General features: G+C 41.4%; 1 protein-coding gene across 3 annotated transcripts in view; it reads left to right on the top strand.

Moving 5' to 3' along the window:
- Positions 1-12,262, top strand: part of arid1b (AT-rich interactive domain 1B) — a 53,780-nt gene that overhangs the window by 5,929 nt on the left and 35,589 nt on the right. For all 3 annotated transcript variants that reach the window (XM_067573145.1, XM_067573144.1, XM_067573143.1), the window contains exons 2-3: positions 4,016-4,207; positions 9,573-9,713. In XM_067573145.1, coding sequence (XP_067429246.1) covers positions 4,016-4,207; positions 9,573-9,713 — 333 coding nt within the window. The remainder of the gene's footprint in view (positions 1-4,015; positions 4,208-9,572; positions 9,714-12,262) is intronic.

The raw sequence follows: 12,262 nt of genomic DNA, 5'->3' as shown, positions 1-12,262 counted from the left end.
GAATATGGCCTTGCTTTTTCGCAAAAGACCATCTCAGACAATAACAAAATAACACCAGTGAGCATTAAGCCTGCTCTCCCTGAATAATTAGATATACTCTATTGTCTCCATCATTAGAACAAATTCCTCATCTTCATTCATTGTGACCAGTAAGCCTGTGCACCCAATCCATGTTACTATGCCCTCCTCCTTGGTATGTTGTTCTTTAGAAGCACATTTGTACTTAGGAGCACATAGAAGAACTGTGGAAATATTCTGCTGGGATGCTCCAGCATTATTTGCACTTAGTGGCCCATCCTTGTCATCGGAGGTCTTCTGTATCTGTGAAGTTGAATAGGGGGAAAAAAGTTAGCTTTGCTTTTACTGGTGATTGTCACTCTGCACGGTTTACAAAGGATCTCGTTTTCCTTGACATCAAATGTGAAATTTATCCATATGTCTGATATCTTCCCAGCTCGTCTGTCCTTAGCATTTTGTCTTGTTTTTATTTGTTGATGAAAGTGTCCATAGATTTTGTAATAATTTTTTTTATCTTCTTGTTTTGTCATTGACTGAAACTAAATTAACGAAATTAACTAATTAGTATGGGGGATGACTGAATCTGGCGTGGAGTGCCAATAATAAGAGCTTCAGTTTTGCTGCTGTTTAAATGGAGGAAATTTGTGCACATCCAGTCTATATCTCCTTAAGACAGGTGCTGAGGCCTGACATGGCTGCAGAAGGGCTTGGGGCAGTTTTGATGTAAAGCTGGGTATCATCAGCATATCATTGAAAGACATCCCATCTTTGCTGATGATACATCCAAAGGGGAGCATGTAGAGGGTAAACAGGATGGGGCCGAGAACTGTTCCATGCGGAACACCACAGGTGACAGGGAGGGAAAGGTTGGACTGAAACCACTTAGGTGCAGAGTCTGACAGTCCAGTGGTTGTGTGGAGGCGCTCTAAGAGGACCCTTCATCCCCTGCCATCAGAAGGTCATTCACAACCCTGAGCAGAGCTGTTTCAGTGCTGAATGAAAACCTGACTGAAAAATTTCAAATAGGTTGTTGTTGTTTTTAAGATGGTCCTGAAGCTCAGAAGCAACCATCTTCTCTAACACCTTGGACAGGAAAGGGAGATTGGAGAACTTCTGGGTCCAGGGTAGGTTTCTTGAGGAGGGGACGAATGACTATGACCTTGAGGGCAGATGGAGCACTATCAATTTAAAGGGAGAGGTTGACAGTTTGGGTGATCAGGGTCTGAGAATGGGGATGTATGATTTGAGCAGAGCTGTGGGAACGGGGTCCAGGGCACAAATACTTCCTGAGGATTTCCTCAGTGTGGCTCTGCCTGATGCCAGTAAAATTGAGTAGAGGCGGCGAGCTACCCGGACAAAGGGTCGATGACAGGAGGAGGCAGAGGAAGAGCCGGACATCAGAGAGCTGATGTTGTTGACCTTGGCTGTGAAAAAGCTTTTCCAGTTCTGAAAAGGCTTTTGAAACTTAGGTTTAGTAGGGGATGACAGGAATGTCAAATCCATTAATTGGTCGGACATACCCAGATCATAGACCTGTAGGTTATTGATGGGTGTGGAATCAGTGATGACCAGGTCAGGTGTACCCCCTGGTGTGAGCAGGGGCATCAACATGCTGCTTCAAGCCAAGACACTCAATCAGACTCAGGAACTCCACTGCAACATTACAGGAGGGGTTGTCAACATGTATGTTCATATCAACAACAATGTCAATGTTGGTTGTCATGGAACAGATTGAGGTGAGGAGGTCATGTATCTCAGGGAGGAAGGATGTTTGGTTTTGGGGGGGGCCGGTAGATGAGAAGCACCGTCATGGAACATGGAGGTTTACATTTTAGAACAAGGCATTCAATAGAAGAAAGATCAGGCATTTTTGATTAATTGAGGGGTCGTTTTGTCTGTAAAAATGTCAGAAAACAGTGATGGAAAAATGGACTTAATAATTTCCCAATGCACAAGTCGATGTCTGGTGTGGTGTGTTTTGTCTGAACAACAGTCCAAAACCCAAAGATATTCGGTTTATCATCACGAAAGACGAAGAAAACCATGAAATCTTCACATATGAGAAGCTGGAAATGGCAAATGTTTGGTATTTTTGCTTAAAAAATAACTAAAACCATTATTAGATTATCAAAATCTGTAGATTTCACATTTTCTTTATCTAAGTATACAATTAAATTTAAGCTAAGTTTAAGTTCAGTTAAATTTCAAAACTTCTCCACCAAAACATTACAGTTGTAAGGAAAATTCTCTTTGTGTGGATTGATTATCGATTTATTAAAGGTAATGGAGCTTTAATCTCTTACTAATAGAGCAGAGTTTTATGACATATCTGAGATTCAGTCATTTCTCACACTGAGCATCGCTGTCAGCTGGGCCCCCCCTCTGTTTACATCTGGATTATTGATCAGGTCTTTCACAGCTGACCGTCCTTTCTGACAGCAGCCAGCTGTGTGGACTTGGCAGAGCTCCCGACCTGCTTGACTTGTTCTTATTTTTATTTACCCCCCTCAGCTGACTGATGGAAATGTGTCATCCACACTCACAGCAAAGATTAAAGAAGGAGCTTAAATGTCTGGATTTTTTGTGTGTGTGTGTGTGAAATTCATAAAAGGTTTCTATTTTTAGCCACAGCCGTCTGAGCAGCAGAGAAAACATCTGTTCTCACGGAGTCACTTCACACCTACTATTATGTCAGTGTGTCAAATACACTGTGTGTGTGTGAATATTAAAGCGTGCCCAGGCATGACTGTTGACTCCAGTTTGAAGTGGCCTCATAGGCTTTTGGATTGCTCATATTTTGTCTAAGTGCTGCTTCAGCTGAATCCTCTCTGACAGGAGAGTTTAGTCTCGGCTGTCATTTTTTGGCTCAGTGAAGCCCCCTGAGAACCACCTGATGGTACATTAGGTTGTGATGTGTTTACTGTCCTCCAGGGCTGCAATTAACCGCTATTTTCATTATCGATTAATGTGCAGGGTATTTTCAATTCATAGCTGAGTTGTTTTTTTCCATAAAATAGTGGAAAAATGGCCGTTACAGTTTCCCACAGCCCAAGTTGATGTCTTCAAATGTTGTGTTTTGTCCGACCAACAGTCCAAAACCCAAAGACATTTGGTTTACCATCACAAAAGACAAAGAAAACCATAAAATCCTCCCATTTGGGAAGCTGAAACCAGCAAATGTTTGGCGTTTTTGCTTAAAAAACTACTAAGCGGTTATTAGATCAGTGGTTCTCATACTTCTTCACATCAAGAACCCCTAAACTGACACAAATAGACCACAGACCCCCATTTCATAAGATTTTGTCCCAGGGTCCCCCATCTGGTAAGACTTTTGCTTTTAGATGTTTTATTACAGAAAGTGTATGAAACCCACGACCAGTATAGTCATACCCTTAAAACAAAAATGCCAAAAAAATTTGCTGGTTTCAGCTTCTCAAATGTTAGGATGCTTTTCTTTGGCATACATGACAGTAAACTGAATATCTTTGGGTTTTGGACTATTGGTCGGACAAAACAAGACATCTGAAGACGTCACTTTTAACTTTATAAAATGATTGAAAAATTTATTTGGCCTGCAACTAAAGATTATTTTCATCATAGATTCATCTCATTCATTTTCTTGATTAATTGGTTTGTTGTTTGGTCCATAAAATGTCAGAAAATTATATTTTATAGACAAAACACTTAATCTAGAAAATAATTGACAGATTAATTACAGTTGCAGCCTCAAATCCATCCGATAGTTGTTGAGACATTTCACTCAAAACACACAAATGTCAACCGCATGGCGGCGCTAGAGGAACAGTCAGAGGATCATCAAACTCAGCAGGATTCATCCTTTGGGGACCATGAATGTTTGTACCAAATTTCATGGCAATCCATCTGATAATTGTTGAGATGTCAGTGTTTAATAAAATGTACTGCGTAGCTAAAAATCAGACTGTGTACCTGCATCACTGACAGATTAACTCATCGTCCAATCGTTTGTCTCCTTCAGGTGCCGCCTATGGACCCGATGACGATGAAGCGCTCTCAGCTCTACGGCATGAGCAACAACCCGTACTCCCAGCAGCAGGGGGCGCCGTACCCCGGCCAGCCCTACGGCTCCCCCTCCCCACACAGATACCCGATGGGCATGCCGGGCAGAGGGCAGATGGGGATGGGAGGGATGCAGTACCCTCAGCAGCAGGTAGGTGGCGCCTCGAAAAATCAGTTAAAACTGTGAACAAAATGTTTGTTTGTTTTTTTTAAGTTGAAGACGGTCGACTGGAAATGACTTTAAATGTAGCTCAGTGTCCGTTACGCTTAGATTTATGTATTTTTTCAGATGAAATTGATTGATTGATTGATTCCTGCACATGCTCAGTGGTGTCTGCCTTACACAGAACTACTCTCCGGAGACTGAAAATGTGATCGCTGTTATTAGTCTTTGGAGCCGTTTCTAAACAAACTAACGTGACCAAACTCTTCATAATGGAGGATCATGTCACCCAGTGCGGCGGTGTGGCTCATTGATGTGTTTTAAATAGTTTTTGGACAACAACGGAGGTCTACGGCACAGAGGAATAAGATATATCAGGCTTTGGATACACACACAAGACTTGTTCAGTTCATTGTTGGTTTGGCTCCAAACATGAGCTTCGTTGACAATAAGAAGTCATGGCTATCTCAAGCTGCACTGACAGTTTGACCAGTTGAAAGCTCCTTCCTTGTGGCAAAACAAAATCAAACTGCTAATGAAGGCAGGAGAGCTGCTGTGTGTTCACAGTGTCTCTTGAAAACAACGACAGTCACGATTATGGAAATAGTTGGTGGTGTACGTAGTTAAAACTGTATACCGGCACAACTCTGCCGTTGCATCTGTTTGCTGCCGAGCTGTTTTCTTCTTTCTGAGACCTGCTGTTGTATCATATGAGTCGTCACAGCCTGTCATGTTTGACTTCTTAACACTTAGAGCCACAGTTCGTCTGTTGTTCTCTGTTGAAACAGTCGAAGTAGTTTGTGTTTTTTTGACCTCAGTGTTTCCTGCCACAGTGAAGCTGGTATGAATGTCAGAGTTTCAGCTGCTGATTCATCTGCAGCGTCACCGCAGCACAACACAGCCATTGATGGTGACAGACCACATGGCTGCCGCAGAGCGAGCCAGGCCGGGCCGGGTCAGGCTATTCCTGGTGCAGACTGGGCTGAGGCTATTTTTAGACTCCAGACTGCTGGTTTGAGTCTCATGCTGAAATCTCTTAAGTTCATCAGGGTTTACTAGCGAACAGTGGTGAAAGAAGTATTCAGATCCTTTACTTAAGTAAAAGTATCAATACAACAATGTAAAAATACTCCATTACAAGTAAAAGTCCTGTATGAAAAATCCTGCGTAAGTAAAAGTACATAAGTATTATGAGCTTGATGTAGTTAAAGTATTGCAGTAAAAGTAGTGGTTTGGTCCCTCTGACTGATATGTTATTATATATGACATCATTATATTATTAATACTGAAGCATCAGTGTTAGAGCAGCATGTTACTGTTGTAGCTGCTGGAGGTGGAGCTAGTTTCAACTACTTTATATACAGTTAGTTTAGTCCATTGTTTCCCAACCTAGGGGTTGGGGTCCCTCCAAAGGGTCAGCAGATAAATCTGAGGGGTCGTGAGATGATTAATGGGAGAGGAAAGAAGAAAAAACAAAGTTCTGATACACAAATCTGTTTTCAGTTTTTGGACTTTTTCTCTAATCTTTGATTTTTGCTGAAATATTGGATCATTTGAACATTTATTGAAATTAAAGCATGTGAGAAGTTTAGAAGGAAAAATCACTATTTGGTGGAGCTGTTAACAACTCATAGACATGTGAAATGTGACCCCGACTACACACTGCTTTTTGTAAGACGTCAAAAGACAAAAAGGTTGGAAACCACTGGTTTCATCTTTAACAATGTGTTGTATTTTAAAAGCTTGTTATATTATCCATTGTGTCAGATCTTCATCTGAAAAGAAACTAAAGCTGTCAAATAAATGTAGTGGAGTAGAAGTATAAAGTAGCATCACATGGAAATACTCAAGTAAAGTACAAATACCTCAAAACTGTGGAGTTACTTTCCACCACTGCTGCCTCTGATGCTTCACATACAAGAACATAAAGCAACATTTCTTTGGAAATGATGAACCAGAAAGAGAAATAATTTTCTCTTTGTCATGTGTTCATGTCTTCTTCAGACAATTTAAAATCTTAATAAAAATTCAGAGAGAGCTTTGTGAAAGTATTGGCAACACGCAGGCCTTAACATGAGTCTCAAAATCAGGTATGAACCACTTCCTTCCTGTAGAGTTGAAAGGTCGCTGTATGACAGTAACAGTGGATTTACAAGGTGGAAAAAAGAAAAAAAAAAAGTATTGAATCTTCCACACAAACATTCCTGCAGCACACTGCAATATTTTCCACCTCAGCGTGTGTTTCCAGGTGTTTTATGTGTAAAAAGTCGTATAAAGCCCTTTGTGTCTCCAGAGGGAGCTGATGTCACTGATGATGTCACTTGAGTCAGCGTCGGTCGGGGCTGAAGACTACAAAAGTAAAAACATCTGGGGATGTGGAGTTAGGAAGAAGTGAGGTTACCAGACCTCTGTAGCCCTGTAGCTGCTCATCTCTGCTGGAGGCTATGTAGATGACACACCACAAATCTCCAGGTGCATTGTGGGTAATGTAGGCACCAGGTTTTGACAAGGAAGAATAATGTGTGGAATAAAAAAGACGATATCTCTGGTTCTGCTGCATCAGTTTTTATTTTATTTATTTTTCATCCAAGGCCACATCTAATAATTATTTACCTTATCGATTAATCTCTTGTTTATTTTCTCAATTAATCGGTTTTTAATTTAGTCTATAAAACATCAGAGTGAACAGTGTCCACCGAAATATCTTAGAGCACAAGGTGGTATCATTAAATGGTTTTTTTTGTCCAATAAACAGCCAGAAACCCCTAAAATATTCAATTTACTATTATGTAAGAGCAAGAAAAGCATCATATTCTCACATTTAAGAACCTGGAACCATCAAATCTTTGGCATTTTTGTTCTCAAACGATTATTTGATTATCAAATCAAACTCAAATCAAAGTTTATTTAGTGATTCAAAGTGCTTCACATATAAAAGCAAAGATTCATACGCTAATAAAGAACAGGAATAAATTAAGAATCGAGAGAGAAAACCCCGCCAAAAAAACCAGTTGCTGATTAATTTTCTTTTGATTGACTAATCAATGAGTCGGCTAATCATCGGAGCCTTAATTTCATTCTTTTTAAAAACTGTCTATAGTGACAAATACAATTCTAAATCTGTCTAATAAACTTTTAATATTCTTGCTTCAGACACTTCTGTTGTTGCTGAAATCGGAGGTAAAATGCATAATTTTAGACTTGATGATCGTCTTTCACACAATCATTATCCATCATGACTCAGTGGTGTACAGTGTGTCACCATGTAAACACAACTGTTCTGGGTTCAGTCTTTTCTCGTCTCTGTTTCCCTTTTAAACTTTCTAGTAAAAGTTAAAATACTAAAACAAATAATTTTCAGACTCGAGGAAACCTGACAGTTTCTGCTGTTGTTGAGCAGATTTCAGGTGAATCCTCTGCAGACAGTTCCTCTCGTCTCTGTTGTAGTTTCTCTTCTCCGGTCATAGATTATACAGATCTGCCCCCCCCACCGCCACCGCCCGCCCCCACCGCCCCGGAGCTTTACCACCTGCGCTCCTCTGATGTCGTCTCACAGATTCCTCCAAACAGAGATTGTCATCACGGAGTAACGGCGCCGTTATTACATCATTACAAGCTGACAGCTTTGTTTCGTTCAGCCCGAGGGAACCGGTGTCAGTTTGTCATCTCTGCCGGCTTTCCCACCAGACCGAGGTAGATGAAGACAGCCGCAGAGGCACACAGAGAGAGAGAGGAAATGTAATGACTTTTATCTGAGCGAGGGCCCCAGATGGCCCCGGGACCGCTTCTTCATTAACTCTCTGATTCCAGATGAAATTGGATGTCGACCAGTCGGCTTCACCGCTCCGCAGGTCAGATTGATTCTGGTTTCAGGAGGTTTTCTTTCCTGTTAGAGAACATTTAGAGACTCCGACACAAACCTTCCTCTGAATTCTTCCTTTACTTTAAAGGAGCAGGCTGACATTTTGGGGAAATCCTCTTGTCTTACCTCTTTAATGGTCCCACCTAATAAAAAAGCACCAAAATCATATATTAATTTTCCTTTTTTCCCACCAGAATCATGAAAAAACAGCTCTCAACAAGCACTAACGCAATCCAACACATAAATTCTACTTTTATGAAGGTTATACATTTTCAGTTTTTGTTGACATTGTCAGAAAGGTGATAATTCTACTTTATGTATATTCTTGAGGTCGTAGTGGGTGGTGATGGTGGTGTAAGACGTCCCGACTCTTTGATATTAAAGAGTTTTGTTCCTGGAGCATCGTGGAACAGTGTGAGGCTTATTCCTGACAGAGACAGACGGAGAACACGCTGAACTCTCAGGGGAAGTCGGAGCTTTTCAGCAAATTAAATATTGTATATAGGTCGTTTTCCAGGAATACAGCAGAGAGTTCAGCAGAGTGGAAACTTTCAGAGAGAACATTCTCCTTTAAATCTGTTTTAATTAGAGCCTGAATGATATATCAGCTGACTGATATTATCGACCAGTATCAGCTCACCAACGGCTCTATTAATATGTATGTATTAATGTGTATTACACCATGATCGCCTTGGATTTTACTCACTGAACAGTCTGTATGTTGCAGCTGTTAAGAAACAACATCAGAAACAGTTTAAACACTGTAAACAAGCAAGAAACAAAACCACCTTGGACTGTCATGGTGAAGGAATTTAGGGCAGCTCAGCGTGGTACGCGGTCATATGCCGTATTAGCGCCTTTTTATTTTTTGTTATTCTTTGTGAAAATCAAGGTATGTTAGTCTGATTATGTGTCGGCCGAATGGAGCAGCAGTACCTGACAAAACGCTTTAAATCGTGTTGTGGCAGGAAACGATGTTAGCTTACAGCTGCGTCCCCTTAAACTTGGGATTTATTAATGGAGTCTGGCTGGACGCTCTTTGGTTGTATGATTGGTGGTTAAATGGCAGCCTGCTCAGCCACATGGTGACCCAGGAGAGTTTAAACATACAAACGAGACAATGTATTCATACAGGTGTGTTTGTAACTACCGAGCATCAGCACCGACCCCCCGGTCAGCTCACCCTGGCTGGGAGCCAAGTTAGCATGTTAGCCTGTTAGCCTGGATGCTAGCTGAGGGAGGCCTGCGCGAGCCTCGGTGGAGCTCCACGAGCGAGAACTCAGTGCACAAGTGGAGGAGCTGCTGGACATTTAATTCACATGCACTGAAGTGTAAAACAAGAGTGACCTCATGGAAAAAAGAAAAAACATGAACATAGCGTGGTTATGGCGGCTGCTCGCCATCCACCGCACTTGGCTTGTTGTCACAGTTGAGTTCAGTGATGCTCATTTTGCTGACGTGTATTTCCTCTCTGTCGTCTTGTCTCCTCAGATGGGTTCTCAGTACGCTCAGCAGCAGAACGTGGGCGGTTACTGTCAGCCGGGTCAGCCGCCATATTTCAGCCCCCCGCAGCAGCAGCCGGCGGCGCCCAGCCAGCCGCCGTACATGCAGCCCCGCCCACTGCCGCAGCAGGTATGACTAAACTGAGGAACTATGTTTTCTCAACTCTATGTTTCTGTAAATTAAACTTCCTGCAGATGTTTCACAATAAAAGCCTTTATAGGGAGGAGATTGTGCCTTCTGAACTGTTGAAGGCTTTTAATGTGAAAGAGATGGAGAAAGCTTTGAGTTTTCTTAAAAAACAATATAGTCAAATATGAAACTTAGATTTAAATAAAGGCCACTGTTATTTTGATATCTAACAATTCAAACAGGATCGATGGTGATGGACTCAGGCTCTGGTCAGTCAGTCTCTTCTCTCTCTGATCACAGCTCTGATATTTGTCCGCCTTCGTCCTTTGTCGCTGAGTTTCTGCAATTTTCTGGACCAGGCTGAAATAAAAGCGGGTATTTCGGGGGGGCGGCTCAGACGAGGCCTCCGGAGAGTTTAAAGTTACTGCTGGCGAGGCCGTCAGCTCTTCCTGCGGCGTCTTAAAACCCCAGAGACCTCAACAAGGTCGAGACATCCCTGACCGCGCTGCGAAAAAATGTCTTCACAAACCGATTTTGTTCCTAAAACGAGCAACGAATTCCACCAGTAGGTTCAGATGATTTCACATCTCAGAAGCCTCCTTTCATCCTGTTACTTAATAGATGCTTTTATGCTGAAACAAACTGAAAACTGGGACCGATAACGGTGAGAAACATTCAACACACAATCGATTATCGATCAAAAACAACTCTTTATTCAATAAATAGAAGAAGGAAGCGCTATCCTTAGTGCCTTCCTCTAGTTGACTGACTGGCGCCTCTGAACTTAGACACGAACCATCAGAGTGAAGCTAACTGGTGTCGATGAACGTCACCGTCTGACCAACAGTCTTCTGCCTTCATGAGAAGTTTAATTTATTGACGAACATCACTGCGCTAGTGTGTGTAGTAAAAACACTAGTTGTTGTGGGTGTGATGGCATCAGAGGGGGGAAAGTTGTATTTGTTGCTTTTCTTCATCTTAGATTATAGTTAATTGAATGTTTTGGAGGTTTTGGGCTGTATGTCGGACATTTTTGTGATGTTTTACAGATCAAACCGTTAATTGATTAATCGAGAAAACAATCGGCAGATGAATCTGTTATGAAAATGATCTAATTTATTGACTCAAACAAGAAGGATTATGCTTCTCATGTACATATAAACATGCCATCAAATATTTTACTTTACTTAAATAAGTGGGATAGACAAGTAGCAACTAAAAAGTGGCCAAAAGCTGAAAGTCTTAATTTCTGCAGGACTTAAAACACAACAGATGATTCAAAGTGAGAGAAACGAACACAAGCAAGCAAACTTTTTTTTTTTCTGTAGCACTTTAAAAACAGAAATTACAAAGAGGAAGGAAATGTGAACACAAGCCGAGTATTTGAACTGATGATGGAGGCTGTAAGATTAAAAAAAAAGAAAAAAAAAGGAGAGAATAAGGAAAATAAAATCATTCATACAGGAGAAGAAAACGTCTTTGGTTAAATATATTTAATCAGTCGGTTCAGTTTGTGTTGCAGCTGCAGTGAAGTGTTGATGAAGGGGAAGTCCTGACCTTCAGCTGCTGTTTTATCTTCTTCATCAGCCCGCAAGACCGTATAAGCAGCTCAGCTGAGCAGAGACAACAACATGTAAAGGAAGTGAAGTGAACAGCATCAGTAGTTAGATTCACATCAACAGTTATTAACAGAATAATCAGCCTGCAGTCACACTGGAGGGAAAACTGGACCACAACGCACGAAGCTCGCACGCAGTCTGTGTTCAATCTTTAATGACTCTTTAACATCTTTTCACACCACGACACCTCGGCTTTACAGAGCTTTATAACGAGTTTCAGCTCATTGTTTAGCTGTCAGGCTGCAGTTTTACTGTTCCGGTTCACTCTCAGAGCTCTCGGCGACGTTTTCGGGCCGCAGCAGGCGGCTGTTTTCAGAGAAGAAGCTCTAAAGACTCACTGTCTACTACCTGCTCAGCACCGAACGGCAAACACACACAGTTAGCTGTAGACTAGCTGGTGAACATAATGGAGCATTTAGCAAATAAAGAGCCAGATATTTCCCTCAGGAGTTGGTAGAGAGCAGAAACAGAGCTAAAAGAGAGTGGATATTAGACTTACAAGTTCAACATATATCAACTTAAAAGATAATATTTCATCAGTGTTTTGTTAACTACTCGTTTCTGATAAAAACTAGTGGACGAAAACAGTTAATCTAGATTGAAATTCATAATTTTATCAGGCAGACCCATACAGCGGTCAGCGAGGGAACGTCAAACCAGATTAAAAACTCTGTGTACTGTGAAATACAGAGAGGTTTATCTGGTGGTGATAGGCTTAATCAGCATCGTGTGAACTCGTTTGGTAAAGGCTTGAATGTAACGGACGTTCATTTATATGTAAACTGCAGGTTTATAACAACGTTTTTGTTGTACACGCAGAAAGAACTACAGCTCTCGTTAAAAGAACTACAACAACACTCTCCTCTGAAGTCATCGTTCATGTTTGTAGCTGTAATCTGTGTAAAGACTTGTACAGTGTTCGCTCCTCTC

This window comes from Thunnus thynnus, chromosome 18 (assembly GCF_963924715.1).
Source record: "Thunnus thynnus chromosome 18, fThuThy2.1, whole genome shotgun sequence".
NCBI lineage: Eukaryota > Metazoa > Chordata > Actinopteri > Scombriformes > Scombridae > Thunnus > Thunnus thynnus.
Note: the sequence above shows the minus strand (reverse complement) of the source record. Positions and strands in the feature narration are given on the sequence as shown.